Source organism: Bos indicus, chromosome 28 (genome assembly GCF_029378745.1).
Source record: "Bos indicus isolate NIAB-ARS_2022 breed Sahiwal x Tharparkar chromosome 28, NIAB-ARS_B.indTharparkar_mat_pri_1.0, whole genome shotgun sequence".
Classification (NCBI taxonomy): Eukaryota; Metazoa; Chordata; class Mammalia; order Artiodactyla; family Bovidae; genus Bos; species Bos indicus.
Genome location: NC_091787.1, coordinates 43,037,963 through 43,062,429, shown reverse-complemented (window position 1 = coordinate 43,062,429; position 24,467 = coordinate 43,037,963). Strand labels below are relative to the sequence as shown.

The 24,467-nt window shown below is 49.3% G+C and overlaps 1 protein-coding gene across 6 annotated transcripts in view; it reads left to right on the top strand.

Moving 5' to 3' along the window:
- The window catches only part of ARHGAP22 (Rho GTPase activating protein 22), a 179,512-nt gene that overhangs the window by 26,113 nt on the left and 128,932 nt on the right, over nucleotides 1-24,467 (top strand). The window contains exon 2 of one of the 6 annotated variants that reach the window (XM_070782228.1): nucleotides 1,428-1,504. The exons of 3 other annotated variants lie outside the window; for them this stretch is intronic. In XM_070782228.1, coding sequence (XP_070638329.1) covers nucleotides 1,486-1,504 — 19 coding nt within the window. In that variant the 5' untranslated portion in view covers nucleotides 1,428-1,485. Of the gene's footprint in view, nucleotides 1-1,241; nucleotides 1,505-9,964; nucleotides 10,357-24,467 lie in introns of those variants that run through there. 2 more of the 6 variants (XM_070782227.1, XM_019954124.2) reach the window with 2 other exon arrangements.

Here is a 24,467-nt window from a genome sequence, read left to right as displayed (position 1 = left end):
CCTGACACCAGGCTGTAGGAAACTAGAGTCGTGGTCGGAAGGATGGCCTGTGGTTTCCAATCTTAGGCATCCAGTGATTAGCTTGGTGGCATAACTGGGGAAATAGGGAAGAAAACGCCATCCGTGAGAGAACAGACAACTGGGAGATCATGTCATCTGTGCTGAGTTAGGAAAACTAGGAAGTGAGAGAGGAGAGGCATGTGAAAACAGGGGCTGAGAGGCTTGGTATGGACACTGGTTAGAATTCTGTGCGTTGCAAGTCACAGAAAGACAACCTAAGCCAGCTAAAGCCAGAAAAGGGAATTTATTCAAAATGTATCAGAGATTTACAAAGTCCTTTGCAAGCTGGAGAACCAGGCTTGGAAAAGAGACCAAAATGATGGTGGCTCCAGGGAGCATAAAAATGAGGCGTACCAGATCGTCTTCTTGAAGGGATGGCGTTGGGGGGACATCTTTGCAGGATGCCTCCACCATGTTAGAAGGCACCAGACTCACAGCAGGACATGGTCACTGCTCCCTGTGCTGGGAAGTCCCTTTACCCATCTCTCAGTCTTTTCATAACATGCTCAAGATTAGACCAGACCCAGGCAGGACCATCTGATGGGCTGAGCCTACATCACATGGCCATAGCCAGCTGCCTACAGGGCCAGAGCAGACCAAAGAGGGAGGTGGGGTTGGGGGGGCGGTGGGGCAGGCGAGAGGGAGTCACTCCAAAACGGGAAGATCTGAGTGTGTTTGTCAGCTTAGAGAAGAGAACCAATGAGGGAGGAGGGATTAAAGATGCAAAGGGAGGGGAAATGTTTGGAGCAGATGAAGGTTGTGTGCCCAGGGGGAGGGGCTGGTCAAGTGCAGGAGGAATCTGGACTTTGCATGAGTTGGGAGAGAAGGCGCCTGGGAAATTTCCACTCTTTCCATCTGTTCCAGTCCCTACCATTCCACAGCAAGCAGGTGTTCTCACGAGGGAGAAGACTTGTTTCTCAATAATGCAAAACTGACTCGAGTGGTGATTCATCATTTTCTTTGGGGGAGGCGACACCATTTCAGACCTACTTCCTTGTTGGACCTGGGTGAGGACAGAGGCTGCCGTTGGAACCTGGGCTGGCTGGTGCTGGCGGGAAGCCCACCTCTAGGTCCCCCACCCTCTGCTGGAGGGGAAGGGTGACAGCTCCTTGGAGCCTCAGTACGTGTTCCCAGGGCCCAGAAACCCACTAACGAAGTATCATTTCCCTCTTTCCTCTCAGCCTCTGACTACCAGAAGCAGGAACTCAGCAGGCGGACCCTGCCTGGCCCAAAGTGTCAGGCCCAGTGGGCTGCGGTCCCTCCTGCCACTTCCGACAGCGCCCCTGGGGGACTCCACCTGCTCTCGGCAGGGCCTGTCCCACTGCTGGCCCTGCACAGCCTCTAGTGGAAGCTTTTTCCCTTCTCAGGAGACCACAACGAGACATCGCAGCTGAATAAAACTTTATCTGAAAGCCGCCTAGCTAAATGGAGCAGAGAGTCTTAGGTGAGTAGAATCAGTTTTAACCCAGTTTTTACAGAGGCCTAAAAACGAGGCCTGCCAGGTTCTAGGACCCCATCAGGTACACACAGCTGAGCTACTCAGCAGCCTCTTCAAGAAAAGACTTGCTCTCCCAGCTGCAGGGAGTGGGGTCAGCTGACACCACCAGCTGTTGGCTCTTTTAAGGTCAACCTCAGTTTTTGAGCCAACTTTATGTTCTTCTTGGGTGGCTCCCAGCCAACGGCTGCACACGGCGGTGGTAGCCGAGGTCATACTCCTTTTTGCGAAGGCCCCCAGCCAGTGGCCGTAGCACATGGGCGGAACCACCTCCACCCAGAGCTAGACCCCTCTTCTGGGCCGTCTGCCTCAGAACCCCAGGTGGGCGGCAGAAACTGTCAGGTATGCACATGGCTCAGACCCACCTCTTTCCCACTCCTGCTTCCTCCCCTTTGCTGAACAAGTGTTCATCCCTCATAAAACTCTCGTCTCTGCATCTGCCACTGGAGAACCCAACCAGTGTACCATTCCCCATCCTCTCGGCACTAAGCCCCCCTGCACATCAGCTGTCTGGCCTCTAGCTGCTACAAAGAGAAAGGTGATGGGTGACCAGTGGTACAGCGGAGGTTCAAAGCAAAGGTTATGTTCTCTGAACCAGCTCATTTAATTACCCTCTAAGCCACCTCTCCCCCTAATCCAGGGCTGCAGGACTCAAGGAAACATGCCCGAGGCTACAGGTCACAAGTAAGGGACTTTCCAAGCAAAGCTTCTGTATTCTGGTCTGAATGCTCTTACTGGCCCAGTGTATCTGGTGATTTTCCAACCCTGGATTCTGCCTCTTTGTCCTTCTGACTTTCTGCCTAGGATCCCAGGATACCAAAGACTCAGAAAAGTAAGAGTACAGGGCTCTAGACCCATTCTGATGGGCCTGGGCTGTGTTTGAGAGAGTGTACCATAGACTGTAGTGAGTGGACAAGACTGGAGTTAAAAGCCAAGCTACACATCTGGAGGAGGCATTGGGCCAAAGGACAGAGATGGACTTCAGGCCAAAGGCAACAGGACTAAGGCCAGGAACAGTGGGCCAAGAGAGAAGCCCTGCTGTCTTCCCTTGGGGACACAGCAACTTGGAGAACCCAAGTGCCCAAAGGTGAAGCTAAGGCCAGTAAGTTAAGGCCACCAGTGTAGGAGAAGGTTCACCTCAGATGAATCCCTCACAATTTTGTGATTTAAAAATCTAGGGAAAAAAATCTATAAAGAATATCACAAAGACAGCATACTACAAGTTTTATTTATAGTTTACATTTAAATTCTAGATTATAATATTTAAATTATGGGTTAATTTTTAAATTATGGGTAATTGTTGTTCAGTTGCTCAGTCGTGTCTGACCCCTTGCAACGCTATGGACTGCAACACGCCAGGCTTTCCTGTCCATCACCAACTCCTAGAGCTTGCTCAAACTCATGTCCATCGAGTCGGTGGTACCATGGTCCAACCATCTCATCCTCTGTCATCCCCTTCTCTTCCTGCCTTCAATCTTTCCCAACATCAGGGTCTTTTCTAATGAGTCAGCTCTTCCCTTCAGGTGGCCAAAGTATTGTAGCTTCAGCTTCAGCATCAGTCCTTCCAATGAATATTCAGAGTTGATTTCCTTTAGGATGGACTGGTTGGATCTCCTTGCAGTCCAAGGGACTCTCAAGAGTCTTCTCCAACACCACAGTTCAAAAGCATCAATTCTTCAGTGCTCAGCCTTTTTTATGGTCCAACTCTTAACCTCCATACATGACCACTGGAAAAACCATAGCTTTGACTAGATGGACCTTTGTCGGCAAAGTAATGTCTCTGCTTATTAATTAGCTGTCTAGGTTTGTCATAGCTTTTCTTCCAAGGAGCAAGCGTCTTTTAATTTCACGGCTGCAGTCACCATCTGCAGTGATTTTGGAATCCAAGAAAGTAGAATCTGTCACTCCATTGTTTCCCCATCTATTTGCCATGAAGTGATGGGACCGGATGCCATAATCTTCTTTTTTTAAATGCTGAGTTTTAAGCCAGATTTTTCACTCTCCTCTTTCACCTCCATCAGGAGGCTCTTTACTTTCTCTTCGTTTTCTGCCTTAAGGGTGGTGTCATCTGCATTTCTGAGGCTGTTGATATTTCCCCCAGCAATCTTGATTCCAGCTTGTGGATTGATTGATTCCAGCATTTCTCATGATGTACTCTGCATATAAGTTAAATAACTAGGGTGACAATATACAACCCAATTTGGAACCAGTCTATTGTTCCATGCCGGGTTCTAACTGTTACTTCTTGACCTGCATACAGGTTTCTCAGGAGGCAGATAAGCTGGCCTGGTATTCCTAACTCTTTAAGAATTTTCCACAGTTTGTTGTGATCCACATAGTCAAAGGCTTTAGTGTAGTCAATGAAGTAGAAATAGATGTTTTTCTGGAATTCTCTTGCTTTTTTTATGATCCAACAGATGTTGGCAATTTTATGGGTAATAAATATGAGAATTTAAATTTTGTATATGTAAATTACGGGTAAGGGCTTACTGGGGTCTCGCAAGAGAACTTTTAGAAGGTTCCTGTGGCCTCAGTGGGGGTGATAAGGGAGATATAAGAGGTTCAGAACTCTAGGCATGAGGCTCTGATAGGCGGGTGATGTTGAAACAGGGTCCAAAAGGATGCATCAAAATCTAGGAGGTGAAGAAAGACAGGCAGAGTGTTTATTTGGCAGGAAGGGCAGGTGTGGTAACAAAGACTGACTAAGTACTGGCTCTTCTGAGATGGTTCTGGTTGACGATGGAGATGGGGCTCACTCGGTCACTTAGGGACCAGACTGTGGGCCTCTGCCCTCTTTTACGTGGGGCTTCCAAGGCGGCCCCAGAAAAGGGAGACAAACACGGAGGAGTGCTGGGGGGAGGAGCTGTGTGAGCTAGACATCAAACTGGCCACAGTTCATCTGCTCACGAACAATGACTGGAGCCCAGCCACACCAAACTGCAAGGTAGCTGGGAAATCTGGAGCATCTGGGTGTGCCCAGGAGAATGGGGAGAACAGTTTGGGTGGAGAGAAAGCACCCTCTGCCCACAGTGGGGAGTTGACAGTGGGGCATTCAGAGCGAACCTGGTAGAGAATGATCAGAGCTGTATAGCAAATGTCTAACAACTGGCTCTCTGGAAGGAAAAGAAATGTAAGCCCTGATTTTGTCAAATAGTAATCAGTATTGAGGCTGCAAAGAACAAAGAACTTTATTTGGGGATCTTATGAATTGCAGTTTGAGCAACACATATTCCAAAGAGTATTTCAGGGAAGAGCAAAAACAGGAGCTTATAAAGGCAGAAGTCATGAAGCTATGTTCTGACACTGAAAAAGAAATGTTTATCCTTGAGAAATAGGCTGTCATGAATTATAAGAGGGTAAGGGTCTGATATGTATCTCGAGTTTCTAGCAGGTGTTCTGAATGTCTTTTCTAGAACAATATTTAGCATTTGCTGATTTTCTTGGCATAAATACTCCCACCACCATTAGCTTCTAACTACCAGCATACCATCATGATCCGCGAACAAGGAGTTGGGAAGAGACGTGTAGTAGCAGCTCGGTATGTAGTGGAATTAGAATTCTTCAGAGAAACAGAACCATATATGTAATGCATACATACCTCAAGGACATATGAAGTGTTTGATTATATGTATATACAGTGGTCTTCCTCAATTTACAATGGCGTTATGTCCCAATAAACCCATCGTTAAGTAAAACAATGCATTCAATACCCCTAACCTACCAAATATCATGGCTAAGCCTAGCCTATCTTATACATGCTCAGAACATTTACATTAGCCTACAGTTGGGCAAAAATCATCTAATGCAAATTCTGTTTTAGAATAAATAGTTGCATATCTCATGTAATTTATTGAATACTGTGCTGAAAGTGAAAAAACAGAATGGTTATATGGGTCTAGAATGCCTGTAAGTGTATCTATTCTAAGTTCCTGGCCACGATCACCTGGCTGACTGGGAGCTGCAACTCGCTGCCACTGCTCAGCATCATGAGAGAGTACCATCTGGTGTGTGGTTAGCCCAGGAAAAGATGAAATTCAAAAATCTGAAGTACAGTTTTCTACTGAAAGCGTATTGCTTTCACACTACCACAAAATCTAAAAATCGTATGAACCATCATAAGTCAGGGACTATCTGTGTATATCAAGAGATTTATCATGAGGAATTCGCCCACACAATTATTGAGGCTAAGTTCCAAGATCTGTAGTTGGCAAGCTGGAGACACAGGAGACCCGAGGTAGCTCTAGTTCGAAGGCAGGAATATACCAGTGTCACAGCTCGAGGTCTTCAGGCCAGAAGCTTTCCCTTCTACTCATGGGGGACTCAGCCTTTCTTTTCTTCCTGGGTCCCCAACTGACTGGATGAGTCCAGCCACCTCCAAAAGGGCAATGCGCTTTATTTCATCTACAGATTCAAATGTTAGTTTTGTCCAGAAACCCCCTCACAGACACACCCAGAATAATATGCGACCAAATGTCTGGACAGTCTGTGGCCCAGTCAAGATGACATAAAAATCAACCATCACAATAGTATTTCCATCATACAGATAGGATAGGATAGGATAGGGAGAAATAATCCTAAGAAGGGAAGTTGTTCAACAATAGGGAAATGTTGTCAGTAGCTAGAAAGTCATGTCTGTTGAGTAGGTATTACCTTTGTGTTTAAAATAGTTTATTTAATTGTAACTTTTTAATTCATAATACAATTTCTAATGATGTCTGTGTTAAAATTACAAAATTCCTAAAAATTCAACAATCAGCTCTCAGGGCTGTTGGGACCAGCTGGCTGGTCCAGCACGCCTCTGAGATGGACAGATGTGGTATGCTAGGGAGATAGAGCTTCAGCCGCCTGGCAACAGAGACTGAGAGTGCCATCAACTGGGAGTCTGGGGACACTGCGTTCTGGTGACCACTGAGCAGGCGTCTCAGACTCAGGGCTTTCCTATCTATGTGACGTCTTGGTATAGATTAGGGAAAGGCTTGCCCTTGTCACCATGCTGGAACACACAACTTTGCCAAAGGAGCCCAAACCCAGCCCTACTCCCCCTTCTACTGACACTTCTGCGCAGTGTACAGCTTGCATAACGGTCACTATAGCTCAGCGTGGAATGGGGCTGTCTCACGTCAGGCCTTGAGACAGAGGCCCGTTGCCACTTTCTGAGAGACTGGTTGATAAATGTGCCCTTCCCTCAGAAGAAGCCTCCCTGAGGCAAGAGCAGGCAAAGACTGTTTCTGGTGGCTTTGGGCTCATGGAAATGCAATTATCTAATAGAGCAGTGGTTCTCAACCCTGGCCACACATTAAGTAATCGGAGGAGCTTTTACACGTCCCAAAGACCAGTGTCCACACAAGATGAGTTAAACCGGAACTGATGGGGTGGAACACAGAAACTAGTTTTCAGAATGCCCCAATACTCAGCTAAGGCTGAGAGCCAGTGACTTGGAGCTATCCTGGCTCCGGGCCAATGATGTGGGTGATCGTCCCACCAAGTGGTGTGCATTTCTGCTGAAGCCTTTTGGACAGTTCTGCCCTCCCAATCCTTTCCACTCGCCTTGCAGTGCCCAGAGGTGCCTGACCCAGAGGAGCCCCTTAGAAAATGCAGAAATGATGCAGGACAGGGAACCAGCAAAGGGAGAAGCGAGGACCACTGCCAGGAGATACAGTGCCGTGAGGACAGTGGGTAAGGGGGCAGTCTCTCTGTCTCTCCTCCTAACTGAGGCCTGTATTTCTCCTTGGCCTCAGATTACTGCCTGTGTAAGAGGAGTGGAGCAGTTCCTTCAAATAAAAACTTACTCAGGAGGCCCTGCTCTTGTCCTCACCCCACCCCTTCTCCCAGTGATCTCAAAGGGAACTGGAGGGCTCCCAGGGTCCTGTGGTGTAAGGTTTGTAAACTTCAGGAAGGAGAGGGTGCTAACGTCCCTTCCAGCTGGAACACATGGATCCCTTCATCCAGAGAAGTACTGGGAGTGTGGCCTGAGGACAGAGAGGAAAGAGCTACCTGGCCCCTGGCCCGCACCCCCGCTGCCGCCATCATTCTCTGGCGCAGAGTTCAGATTAGCTCTGCCATTTTCCCAGCTTTGCTTCTGGGCTTGAGCTTAGAGCCTCTGGTTTTGCCCAATTCCAACGCGGATCCCCAGAAAAGCAGGAGGGTAAGCTCAGCAGCTAAATATCATCCAGGGAAAGAGCTGCACAGAAAAACTGCCTGGGAGTAGTTTCGTAACCAAAACAAGTGTGAGTGGACCCAAACTAAGCCTTTGGGGCATTTTTCCTTCCTCTGGTTTGGAGGAAGTGGTCCAGGCTGCATTACTCATAGGCTTTCGTGATTGCTCAAGACGTTGTCACTGGCCACGGGACCTCCTTCTGTGACACTGATGTCAACCTGAGACGTTCCAGCCCTGTATCCTTCCCTCTCCTGCTAGATGGTCTCTGTCCCACCCTGACCTGACCTTTTCCTGGCCCCAAAGAAACGGGACGGCAAGTCTGGCATTCAGTGGTGTTTCTCAAATCTACCCATCAAGCCAATATTCCTCATGAGGTTCCTGGCCTGAGTCCTACCTGAGGCTCAGGGCTTGTTGTGCAGGAGGGGCACTGGGCAGTCTGCGGCACACAGATAGGAGCCCCGAGGAAGTGCGTGTTGGCGCCCCTTCTGGAGGTAGAATCAAGACAGTTTGGGAGACTTGCTTAGGATGATCAGACTTGTGTGACCGGAAACACACCCCAGAGAAAAGGATCTGGGAGCAGCAGGAGCAGGGACTGTGCATGCAGATGGTTGTGTGTAGTGTTACAGGAGAGGCCACAGAGGAAGTACTGGCCGGTACCGTAAACGGCCTTGGATATCGTAGCAAACTTATATATACTCATCCATCCCTTCTGAGGAGCATCTGAGGGTCAGAGTAAGTGACTAGATGCTGAGTAAGACAGCTCTGTCTCTAGGGATACTGTCTCTCCTTCACCCTGGGGACTTGACTCGCCACATCCTGGTGAGTCCTTAACCTCTCCCATCCTTCCCTCCTCTCCACAGTCCATATCCTGTCCTCTCCCGCATGGACTACTGCGTGGGCCCCCAGTGGACCCCCGCCCCCAGCCTCGGGATCCCCTTCCCTTCCAGCTGCTCGGTCCACCATTTGGGGATCAGTGGACATAGGGGCACTGTGAGGATTAGGGTAGAAGCACGACCAATCAAAGCCGAGGGGACCCTGTTCAAATCCCTCACCATCTACCGACGAAGAGGATATCACACAGTACCCAGGCCTAAAGAACCCAGCCCAAGTGCCTAACGGGCACCTGGGGGGGTTTCAGGGGCAAGAAGGCTGGTCCTTACCATCCAGCAAATTCACTGAGGGCTCTCAAGCCAGGAGCGTTCACGAGAAATGATTGGAATCACACTTAGACTGGCACCATGGAAAGGCAGGAGCTGTAGAGACAGGGTCGGTTCAGGCCCAGCCCTGACAGGGCTCTGTGACTCTGGGCAAGATACATAACATTTCTGTGCCTTATTTGTTCATCTGAAGAACCGTGACAAAGGCTTCCCTGCCTCAGGGACTCTGAGAATTGAAACAGATACAGAATATAAAGCTCCAACCTCAAGGACGCATAGTAGGTGCCTACTAAATGACAACAATGACTGTGATTGCATTTCTTGGGCAGTTTTTAGGATCTTGAGCCTGAACCTTCCCAAAGCCCCACTGCACACTGTTTAGAACTCTGCCAGTATTAAACTGGAACATGGCATTTGGCAGAGATTCATTACTCAGCGAACAGCCTTTAGTAAGATACGGAATATCCCCTGGAGAAGGAAATGGCGACCCACTCCAGTCTTCTTGCCTGAAGAATCCCGTGGACAGAGGAGCCTGGCAGGCTGCAGTCCATGAGGTCGCAAAGAGTCAAACATGCCTGAAGAGACTTGGCACTAATTACTTACTATATGTGGGCCCTAACCTAAGTGTTTCACAGGATTCTTACTCCTTTCACCCTATTTAAGTAGCAAAAAAATGTTAACATCTCTAACCGGCTTTGCTGGGTGAGTCCCCTGGGACTCTGAATATGCCAAGGCTGTGCCTCTTTCTAAGACACACCTGTCTTTTCACAGTTGGAACTGTGACCTCATAGACGGCCTCCTAGTCCCTCTTGGCAGGAAGCATGGGGCAGAGCAGGTCCCCAAGGACAGACCGCTCCCCTACCCCCAGCCTTGGCAGTGCGTGCGGACCGGGGACCCAGGGCGGCCAGAGTCCGTGCATTTCCTGCAGCCTCTTGGAATCTCTAGCCGGCGGCGCGCACTTCAACGAGCCCTCCCCACGCAGAGGGCGGATCCGATCCCGGAGCCCGCCCGCCCTCTGGGGCCGTCGGTCCAGCTGGGACCGCGCACTCTGCCTGGCTCCTCCCGTCCCGCCCTCCCCGCGCCTCCGCCCGGACCGCGCACCCGCTCCGCTCGCGGATGGGCAGTGCCGCGTGCTCCCTGGCCAAGCGGAGGGACAGCCAGGCCGCCCCGCCCTGGCCCAGTGATTGATCAGAAACGGTTACTGAGCCTCTTAATGGTTTACTTGGATGGGAATTAATTCTAAGATGGATAAATAATGCATTGAGGTTTACGTTGTTCAAGGCAAGCCGTCGGTCTGGAGCCGGGAGAGGCAGCCGAGGGAGCCTCGCTGGTGACGCCAGCGGCCATGGGGGCCGGAGCGGGGAATGGGGGGCAACTGGGCGAGAGGAAGAGAAAAGGGAAGTGGATGACAGCATGATCAACCCAGCAATCCCGTCCAGGTGGCGGCAGGAAGATGCTGAGCCCAAAGATCAGGCAAGCCAGGAGGGGTAAGTCCGACTTCCTGCAGCCGATCTGGGCAGTGTGGCGAGTCTGTTGGCAGATGGGTGCGGATACTCGGCTGGCTGCATGCTGCGGTCACATGGGGCGGGCGTTCTGGAGGCATCTCGGTGGCAGGCAGCCCCTAATAGGGAGGCTCCTGGGGTCTGTGGGGGTCAGACCTGATACTGTCAGAGGGAGATGGCCAATGTAGTGCCCTGGTGGGTGTGCAGGTTTCAGCCCACATCGCATGTTTTATAGAGTCCCTGGCTTGCTCAAAGTGATGAGGTGACAACTTTGGAAAAACTTCATTTATTTTTTATTACTAAAAGGGAAATGCTGAATGCTCAAGATCTGCCCTAGTAGCCAAGGCAAAAGTAGTTGTCATTAGGAAAGGCAATGCCCTGACTTCTCCAGACAGCCAGGTCCCACCACAGCTGGGCTGCAGAAAGCAACTCCTCAGGCAGGCAGGCAGGGGCTCTGTCCGGGAGAACTCCCGGAAAGCAGCAGGGCCTGGAGTTGCTGGTGTTGGGGGAGCGGATCCAGAGATAAGTAAGGGATGCGGGTGAGCCTTACAGGGGTGATCTGCAGCACTGGGCCAGCACCCCAGCCACCTGGTGGCCCTGCAGAATGGCCTGGGGCCTCGGGACAGGTCTTGGGGCTCAGAACAGCGTCTGCCTGGACGACAACTTCTTGGCCAGTGCAAGTGTCGATGACAGCATCTGTGTTTTAAGAAAAATAGAATGTGTCTTTTCATGTGACCAGCGTTTGTGGAGGGCTGAACCTTCCTTGTAAGTAAGGAGCATGAGGAGAGTGGCTGGAAGTGGGTGGAGCTTCTGCCCAGGGCACTTGGAACCAGTACTTGTCTCGCCCAGTGTTTGTATGTTGGAGGCAGGGATCCTCTGGGCTCTCGTGAGCTCACAGGCACACACCCACCTCATCAGCGCACTGCAGGCGTTTGGATGACTTTCCCGGGCAGGCTGGCCCTCTAGGGCACAGTTAGAGCCATCAGGACCCTCCCTGGGATGCTTGGAATGGGCTGTCACCCGTGGGCTCCAGGGGGCAAGGAGGGCTGTGCACGGCTCTGCTCAGGGGCAGGGGTCCAGCCTGGTGACAGTGCAACAGGTGGGCCAGGCCAGGCCCCTAAGAGAGCTTGGGTCTCCTCTCCCAGCATGTGGCTAGCATGCTGGCCACACATGGCTATTGTGCACTTGACATGTGATTAATCCAAACTGAGAAAAATACGCAGAAGATTTTGATGACTTGGCGGAAAAGGAATGTAAAATATGTCAATGATTATTTTACATTGATCACCTGATGAAGTGATAATACTTGGGATATATTGGGTTAAATAAAATATTGATTGAAGTTCAGTCCACCTGTTTTTTCTTTTACTTGCTTTTCATGCTGTTCCTAGAACATTTATAATTACATATGTGGCTGACATTATGTTTCTGTTGGATGGGGCTGGTTTAAAAAAACAAAACAAAACAATGTTTTTGCAAACAGCTCTCAGGAAGCCTGCCTTTGAAATCTCAGTCCTCCTAGAAACATTTGTTCTGGGTCAGTGGTTCTCAACCAGGAGCTCTTTTGCCCTCTGGGGGATGTTGATGTCTGGAGACATTTTGGTTGTTCTAACTAAGGGATGCTACTGGCATCTAGTAGATATAGGCCAGGGATGCTGCTGAGCATCCTGCAATGTAGAGGACAGCTCCCACAACAAAGAATTCTCTAACTCTAAATGTCAGTAGTGCTCAGACTGAGATACCAGATGATATTATCTTGTAGTGTATGTTAAAAGATAGAGTTTATGGTGCTATATATCAGATATTTATAAGATAACCGCTTACCCATAAAAATAGGTTTCCCTGGTGGCCTCCACCACCACCAGAGCTGTTTGCAAAGTCATCCACCACCAGAGCTGTTTGCAAAAACAGTTGTTTTTTTTTTTTTAAACCAGCCCCATCCAACAGAAACATAATGTCAGCCACATATGTAATTATAAATGTTCTAGGAACAGCATGAAAAGCAAGTAAAAGAAAAAACAGGTGGACTGAACTCCAATCAATATTTTATTTAACCCAATATATCCATTACAGGTAAAGAATCCACCTGCAATGTGGGAGACCTGGGTTCAAACCCTGGGTTGGAAAGATCCCGTGGAGAAGGGAATGGCTACCCACTCCAGTATTCTGGTCTGGAGAATTCCATGGACTGTATAGTCCATGGGATCACAAAGAGTCAGACACGACTGAGCGACTTTCACTCACTACCCTTAAAAATACATGATCATAAACCATGACAAGAGGCATTCTAAGGGCATAAGAGTATATACTACAAATGAAGCCTTCAGAGGAACCAAGTGGTGCCTGAGCTGTGAGCTGAAGAATGGTGGGGCTACCTAGGCAAGGATGGTGGAGGGAGGAAACCACATTACAGGCAGGGATTGGCATGTGCCAGTGCTGGTGGTGGGGGGAGGGCTGTGCACAGGGTCAACAGGCTGGGGCTGGAGACCAGGTCAAGAGTCAGAGCACGCAGGGACATTTCTGGAGGAATACAGACCAAAATTATATATGCATGCCTCTAAGAAATTGGGCTCTGGTAGAAGGAAGAACTTCCCTCCAAATTCATCCCCCTTGGCATCTTTTAGGAGTCGGGAGGGCTTCATGTCATAGACCCTGCCAGGCTATAGGATACAAATCACAGCCCCTGAGATCCACACACTGCCTTGTCCAGGCAGCTCCAGGAGATACATATGCCAGACACGCTTCCAGATTGCACCACTACCTGGTTATAAAGGGTTGACGGAGAAGACCTGGGGTCACTTTCTGAAACAGTTAAGAAAACCAGCCCAGGTCAACTGGGCTCAGAAGCCTTGGCTGCTCTGCAATAGGGGCTTCCCAGGAAACCTTCCCCAAGGTCATATTAGCTGTTAACTTCCTGGCAGGTCCCCATCCAGGCCAGCTCTGATACTGCTGCAAAGAGCGCCATCACCCTAAAAATGCCCCCGTGTCTCTATCCCAGGGAGGAGGAGCTGTCAGGATTGAGAACCTCCAGGAAAAACCCTACTCTCACTATGCTACTTGCTAAATTCCTTCAGTTGTGTCCAACTCTGTGCAACCCTATGGACTGTAGCCTACAGGCTCCTCTGTCCATGGGATTCTCCAGGCAAAAATACAGGGTAGGTTGCCATGCCCTCCTCCAGGGGATCTTCCCGACCGAAGGATTGAACCCGTGTCTCTTATGTCTCCTGTGTTGGCAGGCGGGTTCTTTACCGGTAGTACCGCCTGGTACTTACCCACATATAAAACTAAGTTTGTTCAATAATCGGAGTTCTATTTCCAAGAAGTAGTTAGAGGCAGGTGAGGCAGATGTTGTACACACACACAGAAGAGAACAATGATAATTCAAAAAAGTAGGGAGGCACCCAAACCAGCAGGAAATGTCTCAAAAAGAGCCTGTAAATGCAAACAGTGTGCTTGCTTTTAAGTACCTCATATAATTCAGACTGATTCAGGAAGGTGGTCCAGATTGGTTGGTACCAGCTCACACTGGCCTTTAATACCGTGATTCTAGCTTGCCATTGCCTGCTTAGGACCAGCTCAGACTCACCCTCGCTTATCACGGCTTGTGGAAGCCAGACGAGGCCATCTGGACCCAGGTGCGGTTGGCTCTACCTCACTTAGCTCCTGCCTATCTCCTAGGGTCCTGTTCAGGGAGCCTTTCCTGATGCCATGCCTGGCAAGCTCTAACTCCGCTGAGATTTGTTGCCAAATTTCCAGAGTGGGAATGGAAGAGACAGTCACCCCACCCCTGCCAGTTTTCCTAGAAGAAAAACAAGATAAACTCACTGAAAATCCATGAATTTATCACAGATACAGTGGAGCAAGTCACAAATGCATGTGTTCTGTGACACTGTAAAAATTGCCTTTTATTTTTTTTAGATAGAGAACAGAAATGTAAGGTAGGCACCCTCTCCCTGTGAGTTTTCCAGGGTGAGGGAAGGCAGCGGAGCCCCAGGCTGTACCTTCATGCCCACCACCAGACTCTGAGTGCTGTGCCCTCTGTGCACCCACCACTCACAGAGCCCCCCAGGAACTAGTCAGAACAAAGCCGCTGAATCCTTGACCCTGATGCTGCCCCAGCTCCCTGGGATTGCTCTCTTTCCTGAAATCCCACTGACACAGGGCCTGCTTCTTCAAAGATTTGTGTGTCCCCTGTTTTGATTGAGGCCTCTTCTGGGCCCGTTAGCACTGCCCCAAATAAAGATTTACTGATTTGGTCTTGCCGTGTTTCACAAGGATAAGGTATGGGAGGCAGCTGTGTCATTTGCCTCCCAGAGAGCTCTTGGCTCTGCCTGGCTCACTCAGCCTCCTGTTATTGTCCTCTCCCAGCCATCATCATTTCTAACCTGTGGCAGCAGTACTTGGCCTCACCCCACCCACGCCCATCCATTCTCCACTCCAAAGCCAGAGCCATCTTTCCAAATTTAAATCCACAGTGTACCCACCACCAGCCTCCTCCTCCAGCCCCAGCTTACAGGAAGACCTCTCTTACAGTCTAGCCACTGGCCTAACCTCCAGCCTCCTCTCACTCTCCAAGCTCCAGCCACACTGGCCTTCTTCCCATTCCTCAGCGTGTTCCATGGGCCTCCTACCACAGGGCCGGAGCACTCCCTGTTTCCCCAGCTGGAATGCCCCCTTCTCTTTGTCAGTCTGTCTGTCTGTCTGTCTGTCTCTCTCTCTCTCTCTCTCACACACACACACACACTTCTTAGCTCCCGTTCTCCCTCCAGTTCTCAGCTCAAGTGTTGCCAGCCAAGTTCTCCTGCAACCCCAGTCTAAACCGGGTCCTCTGCTCTGGGCTCTCCTTTCCTTTGTAGCACTTACCTTGAGTTGTAGTTGTACACTCCTCAGTGTGACTATTTGGTGAATAACTGTCACCCCGCTAGACTTTGCACTCCAGGAGAGCAGGGCCCATTTCTGTGTTTAGACATCGTTATACACCAATGCCAGGCATCTGGTGGGTACTTGATACACATATGGCGAATAAATGAATGCATGAGTAGGTGAGTGAGTGAGTGAATTAACAGCAGAGAGAGCATTAGCCAGGGGGCTGAAGCACTGTCTTTGGACCTAACTGGCGCAGGTCCTCAGGAAAATCAGCCCTCCTTTGATTGATTTATATGTTGCAAATGTTTTCCCAATTTGTTGCTTGCCAGTAATTTTTATATCAGGGTCTTTTTTCCCCAATGTATGCATGTTTTTAATTATTATGTCATCAATCTATCAATATTTCCTTTTAGAGTTTCTGCCTTTATTTAAAGTATTTCAAAATAAAATTGATGTTGCTACTGAGGCTCCTTCTTTTAAAGGAAATCATTAGTCTGACGAGCACAGCTCCAGCAGCTTAAGCCATCTTCCTTCGAAGGAGTGTCAGTGTCTTAGAAGCCTTGATGAATGTGCAGAGCCTGGTCAGTACTTTGGGGATGGAGAGAAAAAGCTCTATGAGTGAGATGAAGTGCTTTCACTGGCCTTATTTTTCTTGATTTTCCCTGAAGAAAACAAACCTGCATTTCGCGTGTGCCTTCCGTGCTCCAGGCGTTTTTATCACACTTATTTGATTCTCATGACTATGCTATGATGATGCACCATTATTCCCATTTTAACAGATGTGGAAGGAGAATTGTGGGTACCGTGCCAACAAGTGTGGGAGTTCCTGTCTATCCAGTGCCGAGGCGTATGCCCTCCCCCTAACCCAAGACAGGGATTCACACTATGCAAACACCACTGCAGGTGCCCTGCATGCCCCCAGGAGAGCTATGAATTCTTTGAGTGATGAAAGGTGGTGTGATTTTTAAGAAGATTCCCACTACCTATGAATACGTGGAAAGTAGATTCAAACAACTGTTAGAATATTTAAGGTTGAATTATTGATATGTAGCAGAATACTAAGCAAATTAAAAGGCAAGGCAATTATGAACTCCAGGGAAAGCAAAAAGTGATTCATGAAATATTCTAGTATACTGCATAGCTCAACTGGGACTAGCAATTACATAGTACTAATAATGCAAATTCTTTGTATTGATCAAACTAAAAATACACAGTAACTATACTGGGAGGATGGAGGGGGTGCTTACGTGTGATGGAGTGGAGGAGTGAAATAAATGAGACCCTCATCTTCCATAGTTAGAAGTCAGTAGGTAGTATTTAAAATGGAAAAAATATCAGGAAAGTATTTGGCACAAAAACAGACCGTAAATCAATGGAGCAAAATAGAGAACCCAAAAACAAATCCATGCATGTGTGGTCAATTAATTTACAACAAAGGAGCCAGCAATATACAATGGGCACCATACGGGAAGGACAGTCTCTTCAATAAATGGTGTTGAGCAAACTGGACAGTAACAAGCAAAAGAATGAAACTGGACCCTTACCTCTCACCATACACAGAAACCAACTCAACAGACTTGAACATTAAAATTTGAAACCATAAAACTCCTAGAAGAAAACATATGGGGTAATCTCTTTGACATCAGTGGTGACAATCATTTTTCGGGTTAGACACAAAAAGCAAAGGAAGAAAAAGCAAAAATAAAGAAATGGGGCTGCATCAAACTAAAAAGCTTCTGCATAGAAAAGGCAAAAACCCATAAAATGAAACAGAAACCTACATAATAGGAGAAAATATCGGCAAATCATAGATCCAATAAGGGGCTAATATTCAAAATATACAAAGAACTTCTACAACTCAATAGCAAAAAAAAAAAAAAAAAAACCCAACAGACTGAAACATGGGAAGAAGAACTGAATAGACATTTTTGCAAAGAATATATACCAATGGGCAAGAAGTACGTGAAAAGATGCTCACAGCACTAACCATCAGGGATATGCAGTCAGAAACCGTGTTGAGATGTCACCTCCTAACTGCTAGAATGGCTGTTATCCGAAGACAAGGGTAACAACATTGGCAAGAACGTGAAGAAAAGGGAGCTCCGGTATCCTGAGAGTAAATTGGCGCAGTCACTATGGAAAACAGTATGGTGGCTCCTCAGAAAATTAAAAATAGAGCTACCATATGACCCAGCAATTCCATTTCTGGGTTTGTATCTGAAAGAAATGAACATAGGATCTCAAGAGATATCTGCATTCCCTTGTGGCAGGATTTCCTTCTCTTTCCTCCTGCCTCTCCTCACAGATAGCAGCTGATGGGAAAACTGAGTTCTCCCCATGGAAGATGCCCAGAGCATATAACCAGCACTCTTAGACACGTAGGGTCTAAGGCACCACTAGATGCTGGGCTCCAGGAGCTCCAGGCAGGACTTGTCCCCACAGAACTGAAGACCTGGCCATGAACTTCATGTTTGCAGGTGGAAATAAATGACTTATTTGCAAGACAGGCCTGAGCAGGATTAGACCTAGGCTGGGAGGGCTGTCTTGGGCTCCCTTCAACCAACACAGCCAGGGACCTGCCCTGACTGCTGAAATCATCAACAGCCTCAATGATTATTTAACCAAGGGTGGAGAACGTATTGATCTAAGCTAATGGCCCATAGGCAGGCAGCAATGGAATTTATAATCAATACTGAATTACATCAACTCCACCGATCCCCAGCTCCTGGTGAATGGCTTGCTAATCTGAACAGGAGCCGAGGCAGCAAACCCAGGGCAGCTGCTCCCGGACAAGGTCTGATAGAGGGGAGACAGGCCTCCCAAGGCCTCAGCCTGCAGCAACGAGAGACAGTCCTAACCCCCATTCATCCACTCAGTGCATCTCTGTTTGCAGCACTTTCAAAGCGTCATTTACTTCTTCCTCACCACAGTTTAGGAAGTGGATAAGATTTGTATTTTGTTCTCATTTTATCCAGAAATCGGACTCCGAGTGGCTAAAGAGCCTCCAAATGCTGTGCCCCTTCTACGACCTGTTAGCCTCTCCCATCCCTCTGCCGAACTAGGAAAAGTAGGAAAATGACATTCTGCTTCCTGCTTCTACTTGCTGCTTCTCTGATAACAGGAATAACCTCTCATCATGTGGGAACAGGCCACGGGCAGTAGAAAGCCCGCTGGCAGGTTTCCTCCAGGCCAAGATCGTCTCTAGAGGCAAGTCTCTTGGATTTGATCTTGCCTATCTTCTTTGAACTTGGAGATTCCTGTTTCATGTCCATTCATGCTTTCAGCAAGCATTTAGTGAGACATTCTGTGCTACATTCTCAGGGATCAAGCATGAGGAGGGCACCCTCTCTGGCCATTAGAAGCTTATCAATCAAAACAGCATAGAGAGGCACTTGTCTGGCCATAGGTGTGTTCCCTCTATGGGGGCGTCATAATGGATGGCAGGCAAGACCCTGCTTTGGGAACCTACTAGATGAGTCCTTACACAGTAGGAAAGAGCTGCACTGACTCTTCAGGAGTGTCAGGGCTCATCAGGCTGGCAAGCAACAGAGGTACAGAGATCTGACACAAAATGGCCCTTGTGGGGACCAGTCATTGATCTGGAAAGAGCAGAGTGTGTGCTATGAGTGGGAAGTGAAGCTGGAGACCTGGATGCTCACCGACTCACAGAGGTCTTCTCATCTTCCCAACTTCTTACCCATGCTGTGACAGCTAAACAGCCTCTTTAAAGGAGATGCAGGAAGAGGGACCCTGCCATGGGGTGATGGTTGGAGATCCAGTCTGTGGATGGAGGTTAGAGGAGATCCATAAGCTTGTCTTTCTCAAGGACTGATGAAAGGATATTTCACTAGTGTTGGGGGGGAAGGTTAGGGCTTGGTCTGTTCTAAGGCAGGAACATGGGTCCGTGAGAGTCAAAAGCTTGGGAGCCAGACTTCCTGGGTACAACCCCATGCCCTCTCATCCTGCATGTCTTCCTGCTCCCTCTGCTGAGCACATCCTTTTATTCCACAGCCTTCCATAGTGTAGGGGAGAAAAAACTTTCCCTCTAACCTCTTAAGCTATGTACCTGAGGACTGCTAATTAAAATGATAAAAGATTAACAGGAGAAAGAGCATATAAATTTTATTGACTGTTTGAAGTGTGTGAGGGGCTGCTTCATAGAAAAGGGGCAGCTAAGCCCAGGGGCATACACTGTGTGAAGGTGACTGGGAAAAGTACGGCAGGTTAGGGTGGTGCAATGGCAGCCCACTCCAGTACTCTTGCCTGGAAAATCCCATGGATGGAGGAGCCTGGTGGGCTGCAGTCCGTGGAGTTGCTAAGAGGTGGATACGACTGAGCGACTTCCCTTTCACTTTTCACTTTCATGCACTGGAGAAGGAAATGGCAGCCCACTCCAGTGTTCTTGCCTGGAGAATCCCAGGGACGGGGGAGCCTGGTGGGCTTCCGTCTATGGGGTCGCACAGAGTCGGACACGACTGAAGTCACTTAGCAGCAGCAGCAGCATGAGCAGCAGTGAGGTTCATTATGCAGACTGAAGTCACCTCTCCGTGATAAGAATCTCATTCTCCTCTTCCTGGGTTGGGAGTGGCGAGGCACGTTTATTCAGTAAGGAAATGATGCCCTGCTTCTAGGCAGAAAGGGAGAGGGGAAGGGGCTCCCCCTGTGCACTTTCTCAGTTGCCTTCAGCTCAAAACAATCACTATGCCAGAGTAGCATATTTTGGGGTGGTGATCCCCTCTAACAGCTCACTCTGTTCTTTCATCCAGCTTCAGTCCCACCTCTGGCCTCCCAGCCTGACTTCGATGCCTCTGCCTTAACCCTCTCATTTCCCGTTATACTTGCTGAGACGAAAGACGCTGGTATCTGGGGGTCTCTGTTCCCCCTTTACTTCTGCCAGGGCAGTTATGTGCCTTTTATGTCCACACCCCAGTGGCTCGCCCAAGGTGGACACCCAGGAGGCCCCGTAAGCTCCATGGATGGAGAAATGAAGACTAAGCCCAGCTGAACCTGTGGGTGCACACTGTATGGGAGTGAGGGCTGTGCATTTTGGGGGCTGCCTGCCACCTGCTCCCCCTCGCTGAAGAACAGCACCAGCTGAATCAAGAGCCAGAGCCAGGAAAGGCCAATGAACATAACTGTTAACAATGTGATCTTTTATATTGATGTTTTTAAAGCATTAAAGTCATCATTACGGGAAAAATAATCCAAACTTTCTAGAACCTCCTCACAGTTATATTAGAATTAACACTTCTTACTTTGGGGGTTTTTCCTCCTTGTTCTTCACCTTCCAGGCCCCAAAGTGAGACCCATTAAGGGGGCCTTGCTGGGTCTCTAGACCCCTCAGGCGGAGAGCTTAGCAAAGAACAGATGACCAAGTGGAGCCCAGAAAGAAGCTAAATAACAGGTTTAAAAAAAAAATTTAAGGTAGAGAGCACTCAGGAACCATCCTGTAATAAATCATCGGAGGCTCTCAGACAGCTGGGAACCTCACGAGGCCCCCTTGCCTTGGTGGCAAATTGCATTAACTTTATGAAACCGTCTTGGCTGCCCCCCTCCGGAGCGCCCCTTCCATTACCTCTCCTCCCTCTGCTCCATCAATCTTTCGGCCTCGATACTTACCCTTTAAATCAATTCAGCTCTGAGAGCCGTCTTGCTGTTTCCACAGCCTGGCTTTAAAATCCCATTGACTTTTATAAATCAATTGTGTTTTAGTTCAAGTTCAGCCACTCCTCCATGCTCTCGGGACTGCACTGGCAGAGCTGCAGATGGAAAAATGGGGCACTAATGCCCTGGCAGCTGCTAAGGCCAGTGCTGCCACAGCCTAGGCAGAAGGCCCTAAAAAGAGTGAGGTGCACCGGTGTGGATATCATCAAGAGGCCCTGGGCTGAGGATCGTCGGCAGTAATTTCTTGAAGAGGTGTTCCCAAGGGCCACCACTGAGGGGATGGGGACCAGCGCCAGGAAGGGGAGGGTGGGCTGCAAAGCCCAGTTAAGCGGGTATCAGCCTGAGCCCCTGGGGAACTTTGAATTGTGCCTCTTATGCCTCCTAGAGGTTTCAAACTAGAACAAGACTGCAGGGGCTTTCAAGCTCCCACACCCAGGAGTCTTTGGCCAAGGGCTAGGGAGTGAGGGGGGTGTAAATTTCCGGGCACTTCCGGTTCTCTCAGTGCCTGCTCAGAATGGCCCCAATAACCCAAGGACCGTCTCCAAAACAGGCCAGCAGCGCTGAAAAATCACCCGGGGAAAGCTGTTGGAAATAAGGGGGCATAAAAGCAGGAAGAAGGAGTCAAGGGAACTTGAGCGGAGCTCTGGCGTTATCCGCTGGGTCAGGCGTCTTCCGTGTGTTCTCAGCCATTTCCAAGATGCCCCAGTTGCCAGGTACTCTTGTGGCAACACTGGGGGAGTGAGTGACTCACACGCTGTCCGAGCCTCTCTCTCATGTGAAGTGGGAGGCAGCAGAAAGGCTGGAGTAGCAGGCCCACCGGAGGGGCTCATCTACCGAGGGTCCCTCTGACCTGATCCCATGGAGGGTCCGCAGAGGAGCCAGAATCACGCTTCCACGAAGGATCATCTGTTCAGCCCGGAAATTCCGAGTTGCAGAGGCTGGGAGACTGTTTGTGTTGTGGCCCACAGCTTAGTGCGGCGCTTGCTGCAGACAAATATGCATAAACATTTATCCAACTCATGACATTTTAATTGCTATCTTAGATCTCCTGAGGATTCAGCTCCCTCTCAAGAGCTCTCTCTTTTAAAGTTTTTTTTTTTTTGATTTATGGAAGCCATGCACACATTCTTTCCTGCATAAAACTACAGTACTACAGTTCCATCCTCTCCTCCACGACCGTAGTCGCTGTTACAGGTGTGACGTGTTCCTTCTATATAAATGCATGTACCCACTGAGTATACCTTGTGGTGTCTTCTGTTTAAAGGGTTGTGTTTTTCTTCCGTTTTCACATAGTTTTATACTTTGTGTATTGTTCTGTGATTTGCCCTCTTCTACTGCTATACTAGAATTTAAGTAAATATTAAAGAAGGAGAGGGGAGATGGAAGGGTTGGGGATACATCTTAAGAGTGGCCAGGAAGTCCTCACTGAGAAAATGGCATTTGAGTGAAGGACAAAGGGGCTGGGAGGAAGCCCTGCAGGCCCGGGGACAGCAGGTGCAGAGCTGCACAGCAGGTGCATGGCTGGACGGATTACACGGGCGATCGTGAACCATCCCTGTGAGATGTCCCCCGGACGGTTTAACAGGCGGTCCTGGAATCCCAGAGAAGGACCCGGGCAGAAGAAGACCTGGACTCATGACAGAATGGGGGCATCTGAGGCAGCCTGGGCGATAGCAGGACCTTCAGGGAGAAGAGAAGGAACTGAACAGAATGGGGGCATCTGAGGCAGCCTGGGCGGTAGCAGGACCTTCCGGGAGAAGAGAAGGAACTGAAGTCAGAGCAGGGTGGGCAGGTGGCGAGAGGCACGGGTGTGCCAGTCAGTTGGCTCTGCAGAGCGAGAGGAAGAGCTTCAGGAAGAGGGTGATCAGTGGGGACTGAGCACCAGAGGATCTTGGAGGCTGAGAGTCAGAACCAGACTGTTGGATTTGATCAGAGCAGTTTCAGGAGAGGACAGACTGTCCAAATGCAGAGGATTAGCAGGGACTGAGGGGTGAAGGAGGAGAGGCTGGAACTGTGGTCGGCCTTCTCAAGAGATGCTTGTCAGTGAGAATAGGTGGCAGCGTCAGCCCAGCATGCATGCTGATCTGAGCCAAGAGGTAGCGAATGCCACACCCGTTCCTTCCAAATCAGAGCCCCCCTCTTCTGAGGTGGGGCCCAGTACTGCTCATCCTTCAAGGCTTAGCCCGGGTGCCCCTTCTGCAGGCGGCTCTGCTGATGTCTGCAGCAGAAAGGTGCCCCTTTAGTTACGTGTCTGCAGCCTGTGCCTGTCCACACGGCCTGTGGCTCTTTCATCTCCATGTGGTTGTTCCTTGTGGCTGATTTCCCCTGCCAGCCTCGGGACTCCGGGGGAACGCAAGCAACCTGGGGTTCTGCCCCATACCTGGAAGAGTTCTGCAGACTTGGAAGGCATGGATGAACGAGTCAGTGAAGGAATGATTGTGCTCGTGAGCTGGAGAGCCAGACCCTGAGGCAGGCAGAAAGCACCCTCCTCCTCCTCCTCAGGTCATGAACCTGCTCCTGGGCCAGAAGTTCCCCTTGCTTCTGGAACCTTAGAATGTCAGAGCTGTTTGACTTGAAATCTCAGCTTAAATGTTTGCAGAATTGAATGGCTTGATTCAAGGAAGTGCTGAAGACCAGCACAGTGGTTATTAATAAATCATAACAGCAATTATTTTCCTTTCAAGCGGCTCTGTGGGCCTTATAAGTAGTATCTGTGTGATTGAGTGGCTGGAGGACAACCCAGGCTGGCTTGGCAGCCTAAGTAGCATCTGTAGCAAGCGCCTCCCTGGTGAGCTGCGGGGAGGGCGCTGGCCTCTCCTCTGCTCCACGAGAGCCCTGCTCCTGCCGAGTAGAGTTGAATCTGTAAATCAACTGTACTTCACTTTTTAAAAAAGAGAGTAAGCCAAAGTAGCCCATGATGTTTGACAACCATGTCTGACATCCATTAACTGCCTGGCATGGTGATGAGAGCTACATGCAGAACTCGATGAGACATCATGTCCTTCCCTCCCTTCCCCTTCAATCTAGAGGGACAGAGAGGCAACCACACAGATTATTACCAGCCACAGATCTCATATCCTGGTAGGGGAGGGAATGACTGTCTAGAAGAGATCAGAAGGGACGTTCTGTGGAGTTGGATATTGAAGATCACCATTCCTACGTGGCTCAATAGGTAAAGAATTTGCCTGCCAATGCAGGAGTTACAGGAGACACAGGTTTGAACCTTGTGTCAGGACAATCCCCTGGAAGAAGAAATGGCAACCCATTCCAGTTTTCTTGCCTGGAAACTTCTTTGTACAGAGGAGCCTGGCAGGCTACAGTCCGTGGGGTCACAAAGAGTCAGACACAGTTGAGCACAGCACAGCAGTGGCATGCGGCCGAAGCCAGGGGCTGAGTGGGCGAGGGACGCAAGAAAGGCCTGGGTCAGTGGGATGGACAGAGGTCAGCTAGGCTTAGGGAGCTGCAGTCACTAGAGTAATGAGAGAAGCTTAGACAGACAGACACACACACACAATCACAGGTGCAGTGCAGTAGTCGTGGGTTGGGGGGACCATGCATTCCAATCC